The sequence below is a fragment of the Branchiostoma floridae genome, chromosome 17 (assembly GCF_000003815.2).
Source record: "Branchiostoma floridae strain S238N-H82 chromosome 17, Bfl_VNyyK, whole genome shotgun sequence".
In the NCBI taxonomy this organism is placed as follows: Eukaryota; Metazoa; Chordata; class Leptocardii; order Amphioxiformes; family Branchiostomatidae; genus Branchiostoma; species Branchiostoma floridae.
Window position 1 is genome coordinate 3,104,264 of NC_049995.1, and position 11,365 is coordinate 3,115,628.

General features: G+C 43.0%; 1 protein-coding gene across 1 annotated transcript in view; it reads right to left on the reverse strand.

Annotated features, from left to right (window-relative positions):
* LOC118405086 overlaps positions 1–10,697 on the reverse strand; it is a 13,529-nt gene extending 2,832 nt beyond the window's left edge. The window contains exons 1-19 of the mRNA XM_035804486.1: positions 10,625–10,697; positions 9,943–10,185; positions 9,178–9,252; positions 8,957–9,043; positions 8,299–8,373; positions 7,756–8,163; positions 6,905–7,041; positions 5,485–6,626; positions 5,159–5,217; positions 4,661–4,942; positions 4,048–4,460; positions 3,923–3,944; positions 3,253–3,503; positions 2,632–2,693; positions 2,199–2,428; positions 1,691–1,944; positions 1,393–1,530; positions 1,017–1,185; positions 744–848 (exon numbers count right to left, since the gene is read on the reverse strand). Of these exons, the coding sequence (XP_035660379.1) occupies positions 744–848; positions 1,017–1,185; positions 1,393–1,530; positions 1,691–1,944; positions 2,199–2,428; positions 2,632–2,693; positions 3,253–3,503; positions 3,923–3,944; positions 4,048–4,460; positions 4,661–4,942; positions 5,159–5,217; positions 5,485–6,626; positions 6,905–7,041; positions 7,756–8,163; positions 8,299–8,373; positions 8,957–9,043; positions 9,178–9,252; positions 9,943–10,185; positions 10,625–10,646 (4,174 nt within the window). The 5' untranslated portion in view covers positions 10,647–10,697. The remainder of the gene's footprint in view (positions 1–743; positions 849–1,016; positions 1,186–1,392; positions 1,531–1,690; positions 1,945–2,198; positions 2,429–2,631; positions 2,694–3,252; positions 3,504–3,922; positions 3,945–4,047; positions 4,461–4,660; positions 4,943–5,158; positions 5,218–5,484; positions 6,627–6,904; positions 7,042–7,755; positions 8,164–8,298; positions 8,374–8,956; positions 9,044–9,177; positions 9,253–9,942; positions 10,186–10,624) is intronic.
* Between the last annotated feature and the right edge of the window lie 668 nt (positions 10,698–11,365).

Consider the following 11,365-nt stretch of genomic DNA (forward strand, 5'->3'; position numbering starts at 1 on the left):
AGTGAGCGTAGCGATCTCGGTGGTTTATTCGGTGGTTATCGCACCTGACCAGGGATTATCTCACCATATACACCGAGGATAAGGCGGGGCATTAACGTTATTATCATATAGCCTATCCAACTGACAGTTATTTCACACAAATTCCTTTATAACAAATAAAAACTTTAATACATTACATAAAAATACATTTGCAATATATATATTGTACAATAGTGTCTATATATAATACAAACATTAAACTATTTCATCATCATCATTTAACTAATAATTTTAACTAATCATCTGTTTGTGAGATAGCATATCAGCATCAACATGTGGCTTATTTGCAATACAAACTACATGTATTAAGTGGAGTCCTGGTACCCCCCCATGCAGAGCCTTTTCACTTGGGCACGACAAAGTACGTATATATGAAGTGATTTAGGAAGGTACCGGCTTAATCACGTTAGAAAGCCATAATGAAAATGTGTAGAATCAGCATAATTCCTTTTCAAGTATCCCTATATTCCCCATGTGGAGCCCTAATTAACATAACCAATCAATCATAATATTTTTGACAGTTATGCATGGTTTACACACAAACAACAGTACAAAAAAAATTCATGACTGTCCCCTGTATAATGGTGCGGTCCAAAAAGTGGTCGGTTATTAGAATAACCGACCACTTTTGAGGTTACTGCCTGATAACCCATGGGAAATGGGGGCCTCTGATTGGCCAACTCCATCTGGCTATATGATAATACCTGTTAATTTTGTTGACTCCAGGTGTCTCCTCACAGATTCCAGCTCTGTTGGTGTTGAATGGCCACTGTCAACTCCTTCAGCTATTCGACTTCGCTTGTAACGCCCTGAATAAATTTAATGATTACTTATAAACGTGGTAAGTTCATACTCTTCAATCTTCGTTCATGCTCTTCGTTATCCTCTTGTTAATCGTTTTCCTCTTGGTAATCTTTATAAAACCCAAGTAAGAAATGAATACATAACATCGAAATCAATGACCGAGGATGAATTACCAAGTATCAGTTGTGAAAGCGGCTCAGTCTCCTCCGCTTCATCGCTGGTATCCTTCAGTAGTTCCAAATGCAGAAGTGATGTGTTGTCCATCCAGATATCGGCAGTAACCATTACTTCGAACGGTTCGTAGAATTTGTTTGTCTCAAGTGTGTCTTCGAACATAAGACGCTGAAGATTAGAAATACAATACTGAATAAACAAAGGCACTATACGGAATATGCATACATTGTCCTCCGTAATATATTTCCTAAATATGATTACTTCGGTTTATCAAAAGCATTTTGTCCATGATAAAATGTGCAGGTACAAGTATATAGGAAGTGGTAAGCATCAATCAGCAGCAATGTCAACTACAATTTATGTTGATCAACACACCTTTGGTGAAATAGTCACCATCTCGCTTCCCCCGTTTGTAACACTCCCCTCCAGGTAGTAGAAGTCGCCAGGGTTTAAATGGCAGGTTTTGTAACCGCATGGCTCAAATTTCTCGACTTTCGCGTCCTCCGTTATGGTCTATAGCAGTTAATGAACACAAGAAGGCACGAGAAGACAATTAAGGTTGAGTTGTATGTTAAAAATGAATTGACTTCAACGTGTTCAAAATGACACACAAATCGTCGAATTTGGAATGAAGTTACAATGTGTACTATGAGTACATCTCACACATCCTCACCTCTTTTATATCTTTAGTGTTGGAGACGATGTAGGCTTTCAATGTAGAAAGGTCAGAGTCATCTAAAGAGCGGAACGCCATCAGTAGGCAGTTCCTAGATACGCTAAACACCTTTGTGGTCCTCCCCACCACACCAAATAGACTGCCTTTCTTGAACCTGGTCACCGCGTGGGAAGAGGTGAGTTCTGTGACCGGCAGCAGCTCGATTGAATCACCAACTACGTGCACGACTTGTAGGTCTTCTCTCGTGACAACTGAAGTAAAAAGTACAATCAGTGATGGTTTTGAACATTTTTGGAAATGCAAAAAAAAGAGTGTAATTAATCATCGAGGCACATAGCACTATCTTTTGTAAATTTCATCTCTTTCAGAGAAGGAGTATCTAATAACTAACTTTTCTCATAATATGACCTGAAATATCTTGAAAAAACTGCTTGGAAAACAAATAGATTCCTATCAAGTTCAGTGCTTAAGGTGTGCATCTGTAATGCATATGTGTTCTCCTTACCTTTATTATCAGCCAGATGCAGCACGTGCGGCAGTAGGATGTCCACCGGCCCCTCCACATCCTCACACTGGATGGAGACGAGCGGACCCACCGGCATCCATTCCCCCACCTGCTGCCAGTTGTCGGACCAGTTCGCACTCCTGTAGGTCACGTGCAGCAAGTAGGGCGTCACCACGCCCAGGTCGGTCCGTCTGCACAGGTACTTCCCTTCACCTGGCAGGCGGAGGGACCTGAGGAGAGAAACACAGGTATCATACTTGGTTCCGATTATATGTCAGGCCGAGAAAACAACAATAATATGTATTTAGATAGTCTGCATCAATTATTGTTTGCGTTGTCTTTGTTAGGTACATACAGGTGACTTAATGACTCATTTATGAACCAGGAGTTCTAAACATACTACTAAATGTCAAATGCTAACGAGGTAACTCACCAGGTTCTGTCTTCGTTCATGTCTGGGCTAAGCTTTGTCAACTTCAAGCCATTCCGGTACTCCTGAGATGTACAAAGAAAACATTGATGAGTCTGTTTTCAGAAGGACATGTAACGAATTGACATAATGGGTTTCTGTATGGCATTGGCATAAAATGGAAACAATTATACAATGTAACAATGTCTTTAATAGACTCTATGTTTTTACACGATAGCTGTTGTTCTTGGCTGGTGTGTTCTCCTTTCCTTCTTTCCTTTTTTAATATAGGAAGACAAAACAAAAATAGTAGAGACCATACGTTAGTTGACCCTTAAGATTATAGGTACACTAATGAAATATATGTTTGGCTCTTCTTCTGTCAAACAAGTAAATGTACTGTTACAGCCCCATTAACGCAGAAAGTAGTCAGAAAATTGAGGAGTGAAAAAAAAAACACTTCAGAGGCCAACATGAGAGGCAGGCAGAGAAAATTGCTCTCCAAGCAGAGGCTAGAGGTTGAATCGCGTAGATATAGTGGTAGTCTTTAGAAGAGCGCCAGTGTAATTAACGACTACTACTATATCTACGCGACTCAACCTCTGCTTGGGGAGTGCGAGAAATGATGGGAGGACATCATCTCACCTTGTATGTCTCCTGTACAGCTGCAGCCAAATCCGGCCTGGCGATGTTCTGCAGTGCTTCCTCCAGCTGTGGCAGGTAGTGGAGCGGTCCGTGGGGGGTCTTGATTCGCCACGCCTTCAGCATCTGCATTGCCGCCTGGGTGTCGTCATCACCTTTCATCTCGTCCAAGACAGACTTTTCCAGCCCCATTTCCTGTCCCAGTCGGGTCCACTCCTCACCGAGAGCTTTGCTGATCTGGTACAGCCGGGCCTCTGTCGAACAAAATTGACATCAACTGTTAAAAAGTCGAAGCATCCCACAGAGGTAGGCTGTCTGACGGTTTCATGCGTATTACCAGCCGTGGTGCTAACGTCTACCTTGTCCCCCCAACGACCTGGAGGTCAAGGGACTAGGTAGGTAGGTAGGTAGGTAGGTGCTAATATGTACTACAGGCAATTGAAAGAGTAAATATGGTTAAGAAATATTTTCAAGATTTTTTGGCAATGTCGAATTTGCAGGAATATCGAGGATTAGCATTCAACGATGACGATTGCCTGGACCTGGGTCAACTAAGATCACCTGCAGTTAAGAGTCAAATATAACTAACTTTTCAATGTCCTTAGAATTTGGGCACACATGTTAAGTCAGTGAATTATCTAGATTGGCAGGTAATGCCGTTATCATCACTCACCTTCTTGGTCGTCTATCACGAGCTGTAAAAAGAACAAAAAAAGGAATGTTAAAAATTCTCTTTTACAAATTCTTTCAAAGTAAAATGATGAATCCATAATGGCGATATTGCAAATATGACAAAACCTTTTGTACAATATCCCTCAGTTTCCTCTCTGACACGAGACCTCCTTTCATCTCTATCTCCTCGCGGTTCATGCTGTCCAGCACAGGGGCGCGTCGCTGGAGCACCCGGACAATCTGGTCTCTGGAACCCTGTGGGTACAGTAGAACGGGCAACAGGAGCCTCTCGTTCCGAACTGGGAACTCGTAGTCCAGGTTTGACCAGTGCTTGTGGTGTAGTGCCTGGGGACTGATGACTAGGATAACCATCCTGTTCTTTGTGTTGAGCAGGAGTTCCACTGTTTTCTCTGTGATGGAGTCAGTAGACGTGATCATCTCCGTACGGTGGGGCACTCCTGACTCACTCATGGCTGTCTGGAGAGGGGAGACGAACTCTGCAGTGTAGTCATCTGTGTGTAGGATCATGAGCTCTTTTCCTGCAAAGAATTTACGAATACATAATAGGTTTTTTCTTTGAATTCAACATTTTTCTTTCCAAAAAGGACAACAAACTCTGTACTGAAGCATGTAAAGGTACTTTTGTCTCGTACCTAACCTATAAAGCATCTTCACTTGAAAAAAATCAATTGTTTCCCTAAGTTTTGTGGTCCAAGACTAGAAACTAGAAATGTCATACCTCGTTCTTCTCTCCTGAAGAGATCCTTAAACTCTGGGAGGCACATTTCCACCGCGGCTCCCAGCATGTACTCCTGTACTTCCCCTCTCCTCTTTATCTCCAGAACCGTTCGTATCCGCTGAACAGGTGTCAGCTGGCTCCTGATATGGTCACACTGGTCCAGAGTCAGTCCTCCTCCCTGCTCCATAGTGTCCAACACGGGGCCGATTGTGTGCATCCCAACAATGAGGTTAGGGTCTCCTTTTGGCTGGAGGATCACCGGACCATCCCCTCCTGAGTTTTCTGTAATTTTACAACATTGGTTATATTACCAGTCGAGAGAAGTTTCATATCAATTCATTTGTAGACATATCAATGTTATCAAATACACAGCATGTGGCCTCTTTTCTGGCTTACAGGATGGTCATTTGTTACCGTAATTTCTTACCCTACTTGAGGACTGAAAGTGAATTGAGAACAAATGGGTACGTAAGAATGCAATATTCCTCATAGGATTACCTGTAAGTTCGGAGTGTGGCCCTTCGGACATCCAAACGGTGCGGAAGAGGGATGGAAATCTAGTATGAAAAAAAATTGAATGTGCTTTTTATGAAGTAAATTTAATGACAAGATGAAATAGAGTATTTCCTTTGTACTATTCATATCCTTTAAAGAAAAATATCAACAACTTCGAATTGTAACTTCTTCTGTTAATCATCCTTCATCGACATTGTATTTTTCATGTCGGTGAAGCAGGTTAGCAGATCAGAAAACAGGAATCAATGGGATGGACCAGCAGATAATTCTTTTAAGCTCTAGTTGCACAAGACAAAGAAGAAACATACCCCCAACGCTGTCCCAGTTCCCCTTCACCCGTTGGCAATACCCTGAATGCAGGTTCACCTCCATCCTCTTGTGTAGAGCAGCACAGCTCGTACTGGATACAGGGGATCCACTTCTCTTTGATCTCAAACAAGGCGCTGCTGAGGAACTTCCTAACCCGCAGACCTTCCGTAAGTATGTTAGAAGACGATAGAAGCTCCACCTTCAAGTAGTGGTTGACCTTGGTGATGACAAATGCTTGCTCCTCATCGTCCGTAGGGAAGCGACCACAACCGGCAAACACGCTGGACTCTTGTAGTCCGAACCTGCGCACACACAAGGCTTGTAGACGACAGAACATACCGCTTGGTAGAAACTTCTCACTGAACACAAAGTAGAGCGCCTGTGGACATATATGCATGTTGCCGGGATACAACATGGTGTTGTCCTTCTCACAGCTGAGGAGTGCTGGCACGAAATAGATCTCTTCCTGATGGGATTCTTCCATGACATCACCTACTGGGGTGGCGTTACAAATTAGATAGAATTTCTCCATGAGCGCCTTCAGGAAGGACTTGTGCTGGAGCAAAAATGGTTTATCCAGTTGTTGGTCCTTCTTTTCCCAAATCCTTGTCAGCAACTTATCGCTGAGGATTCCATCGTTTTCCAACCTCTCCCACATCTTCCTTACTTCTGGATCCGTCTGTCTGTCTTGTTGGTACTGAGGAACTGTGATGATGGTCTTGAAGACGTCAATCATCACCTGGGGCTGCAGAGTGACGTCTTCACGGAGACTGGGCTCGTCAATAAAGATGATGTCACCACGATCGTGGAAGAAGCTGAGAACCAATGCGAGGATGTGCTTGTCTGTGATGTTGATGTCAGGATGTTTGGCGAGTTTTGCTATTTCCTGGAACTTGAGGAACCGCTTCCCCTCCTCTCGCTTTTTCCTCAGTTTAGACATGAGATGCAGCCACGAGATGGGGATTTCCTCGCCCATGTGCGGCAGACCTCTTGCCACCTGTAGTAAGTAGTTACGAATCTCGTCAACTACGGCGTCCTCAGTTGTGTTGTCCACTGCAAATATTTCTGGCATGACCAGCATTCCGGCTGCCTTTCCCTCGAGATGGCTCCTTATGTCCTCCTTGTATTCTGTAATGTATTCCTGTAGAACACCGATGGAGTTTTGTGTAATCACTAAACTAATTTGTAACAGTATTTGTTCAACATATATCAGATTAAGTACCTTCCATTGAAATACACAATGCATAGAATACAAAACAGTAGGAAGACTTATATCAAAATTACCGGGTGTTCTACTCCAAATCGTAGAAAACATGTACCTTTGTTCCCATGCCGACCCAATGAGTAAGGCAAGGTACTGTATTTTGTTGGGTATAGATACTATAAGAAGGAATTCGTTCACCACTATGATAACCATACCTGTGAGACCTTGTCCTTGTTTGTGAGGACGACAACGACTGGAGGCCGTCCTGTGTTTTGAGGTTGCATCTTTCCCTCGGGTTTGCCTAAGTGTTGAGTGTGAGAGCAAACCGAATTGAGCCAGTGGTCCATGTAGTCTGTGGAGAAAGACGTACGAACATGTTAAGAAAACGCTCTTTCAAAATAATTGTCATACCATGTCTTGCTACATTTTCTGTACATTCGCTAAAGGCAGAAGGTATTCTGGTTGCCTTGTTTGTTGTGTGATTTAGTATCTATTCCTCTTCGTATCTGTGATCAGCATAACTCAAGAATGTCTCGGTGGCTTGTGATGATAGTTGGCTTGTGGCTTGTTGGTAATGAGACCTCGAAGCTGATTGTTATTGTGCTGTATCAGAATTCTGGGGGTTGTGTTTTAGCTGAATATGGTACGGTCCTCAAAGAATTGTGGATGGATCTTTGGGTTGACAAAGAAGTGACAGGGGATACGGGCCTCCTGGCAGATTTGTTGCAAGGATTTTTCTGCATGAGAGGTCAAAACGGAATGACTCGAGATTAATATTATACCAGCGGACTGGCTTGATTTGTGGATTGTAGGTAGCCAATATGCACATGATTAGACAGTAATGATGCAATTATGGAGTTGCGTAATAAATAATGGACATTTGTAGCGGGACTTCTTTTTTCGGACCTTTTGATCTTGAGATATGGTATGATCACCAGATTAAAGCGGTACAATGTTTCTGAAAGTACATTGCCGCTTGTGTCACGAAGGTTGAATCTGCAGATCGAGGTTGACTTATTTAAGTAGTACTTTTCTAGCTCTAAACCAGGTTCGTATTAAGACGTACCTCCTCCCGTTCTCAGGTTGTCCACAGATGCCTTGTTGTCCATATCTGGTACAGGGTACGACAGTTTCTGCAGCAGAGACATGACGAGGATGTAGACTCCCCGGGGGGTGATGAAGCAGTGGTGGGTTCCGTAGTAAGTCGCCTGGCCGCCGAAATCCCAAAACGACAAACGCGGATGTTTGACAGTTCCAAGATCTTCTTTCAATTTGGTAAAACCAGCATCTTGCATTCTCTTCACGGTCTCCGCGACACTGCCGGGAATCACCGTGGGACGTACTGACACGTCTCTTATATCTTCTTCTAGCATTTTTGTTTGTCCTTGATGCTTGAGAATATTATCTGATGAAGTCACAGCCTGTTGTCCCGGCTTTGAGGTCCCTGTCTTTTCAAGTGACCCACGACTGTCTTCTGCAAGGGGACGATACGGATTTTGGAATTTTGAACGTTTTGGTACTTATTCTGGATGAAAACACAGCTATTGAATTGCAAGTCCACAAACACTAATATGAAATAGTAACATGACAAGTGAAAAGTGAAAATCACCTTCTGTAATCTCAGTACTAAGAGTCACAGATCCCGTCTCGTCTTGAGTTTTAGGTAGCACCTCTTCCGTCCCTTCTGCATTGCAAAATAGGTTGATGGAAAACACATATATAAACACATTACTGTAAAGTTCGCGGAGATTTAATTTCGCGGTAGCGGACTTTTCGAGGTGGTTGTAATGTCGCGGTAGCACCATGCACGGGAGTCTCTCTCTAAAATGTTCGCGGTGGTTTTAAATTCGCGGTGAAGCGGCCGCCGCGAAACCTCGAACATTAAACCCCCACTAAACATAAAACCACCGCGAAAGTTTCTGCATTTACAGTATGTGGTATTTAGGTAATGTCAGCAATGTGAACTTATTTCAAAGATTTTTCAGCTCTATGAACTGACTATTGTCCCACTGAAACTGCCCTGCCCTAAAAAACAGACTTTACACGACTGCACCCGGCCCTACGACGAACCGTACATTAGCGAAGGCAAGCCTATGATTGGATGACATGGCCGGAGCCAAACAAGCCCACTGCCTTTGGAAGAACTCCGATAGACACTCTACTCATGCGACAAAGTTGTTGGAGGATCTAAGGTCTAAGGTATTAATTATAAGATGATAAGATATTGCAATCGATACATTTTAACATAAGTAAAATGCAGCAAATACCTTGTGCGTGTGGTTTGGTGACTTCGCGTGACTCAGTAGTATCTTTCTTCTGCGACGGTGAAGTTTCTGCCATTTCATCACTTTCCTCTGTCAAAAGAAAAGATTACGAAAACTCAAGAATTCAGAATTGATGCAATGTGAAATGAAAACAATTGAAATGATTAATGGTTGACACACTGCACTTTTGACATACGTATCAAATACAGAAGAGTCTTCTTCACCTGCAGAAGTTTTCGTTTCCTGTCGTGACTGGAGCAGCAGCCCTGCCATTCCAGTGCCAAACTCATCTATCTCCTCTGCAAAGAGAACAAATAAAGTTAGTGCATTCATTTTCTTGCTTTGGTTGAAACAATAACCAGACCAATCTTAATTAAAGTTCAACGACCCCATATGACCCGATTTCTGTTGATAATGATTTGCATAAAGTCAGATTAGTTGAATATCACTCAAGCAACAGGCATTGTCCAAAGTATCACAGTCTCGACAAAGAGGGCTATTTAAGCAGTGTTGTCTTTGATCAATTATGCAGATAAGGTAACTATTTGTACAACTCATATTGAACGTTTCAATTTATTTAACTTCCAAATGCGTCAGGTATGAAATTTCTGTCATTTACAAAGAATTGTGATACCATCTGATTAGATGAAGCATCACTTAAGCTATGTACATGTCTCGACAAATCGTGAGGCATCATCAACCTCTTTTGGAGTTATTTGCGTTTGAAGTCTGCAGAAAAAACAGCATTCCGTGCCCACTAAAAAACCATGACCATTGCATGTCCAGAACACGAGATATCAACACCAGACGTTCCGCTGCACTACCGTAATAAGCCACTAGATCGCCTTAAATATCATCATTTCGAGATCTCGTCTCACAAACCAAGTATCCAATCAAATTCAATCAATCCATGCAACCCTGTATTCACAGATACACAAGCACACACAAACACCTACGAAAGCATTGAAAACTTGACACCCTTTTCTCACCTGGTGACTTCTTCCACGTCTTGGTGTGAACATCTGGTGTGATCTGGATTCCATCTGTGATTGGTTCGTCTAGCCTGATGGGTTCTCCCATCAGCCTGTTGATGAAGCAGGTTTTCCCTGACCTGTACTGACCAACCACCTGAGCCCGTGTACTGTGTACTGGCAGCGACCCCTGGCGACAGGCTTCGGCGTACAACGTCGCCATCTCTGGCCCTCGCAGTTCAGCGGGAATGGACGAAAATTCTGAGAACAGTTTGAAGAACAGTTATCTTTATTTCTATGTGCTCTTTTTCGCAATGGAAAACTCAGTTACGCAGGAGAAAAGGCTAGAAAGAAGCCAAATCTTAGCCAAGCAGATCGCGATGAAGGTACAAAGAATTTTTTAATCATAGTCCGATCCATATCTTGGTCAAAAGCAATGCAGATGCAAAGACTCTGTTATTCCTTCGGCTAATTATCGTTCTTAAAGAGGCCAGTCATTCGTCGGACCAAATTTTTCACCTATCGGTTTAAGATATCTGCCGTCCATTTCGGCAATTACTCTTTGTCGCAAATGCCCTTTCTCTGTCTACAGCTAGGTTCCAGGACCTGGGTTTATTATAGCAATTTGTGAAGTCAATCAAGGACAAAATGTACATACCATTTATAGATGTAACAATGTAGTATGTTTAACTGCTCTTACCGCCGCCAAGGATATTTTCCATCTGTGTCGCTTCATCATGGTAGCTGGTGGCCTTTCTGTGGTCACCAAGGTCACGCCAAGAGGCACTCAAGTTGCGAAGTGACGCAGCGACGTCAGGATGTGCAGTGTCCTTACCATAGATACTCCGCCTCATCTGTAGTGATTGTTCACAATAACTGATCGCCTTTCTATGATCACCAAGGTCTCTCCAGGCGTCACCCAAGTTGTTAAGTGAGTCGGCTATGTCAGGATGTGCAGTATTCTCACCATAGATACTCCGCCTCATCTTTAGTGAAAGTTTATAATAGCTGATCGCCTTTCTGTGATCACCAAGGTTCCTCCAAGCGTTACCCAAGTTGTTAAGTGACTTGGCTATGTCAGGATGTGCAGTTTTCTCGAGCTCACCATAGATTATTCGCATCATCTGTAGTGACTGTTCATAATAGCTGATCGCCTTTCTGCGATCACCAATGTTACTCCAGGCGTTACCTAAGTTGTTAAGTGACTTGGCTATGTCAGGATGTGCAGTGTCCTCACCATAGATCATTCGCATTATCTGTAGTGACTGTACATAATGGCTGATCGCTTTTTTGTGATCACCAAGCTTCCTCCAAGCGTTACCCAGGTTGTTAAGTGACATGGCTATGTCCGGATGTACAGTGCCCTCACCATAGATACTCTGCATCATCTGTCGTGACTGTGCAAAATAGCTGATCGCCTTTCTGTGATCACCAAGGTCCT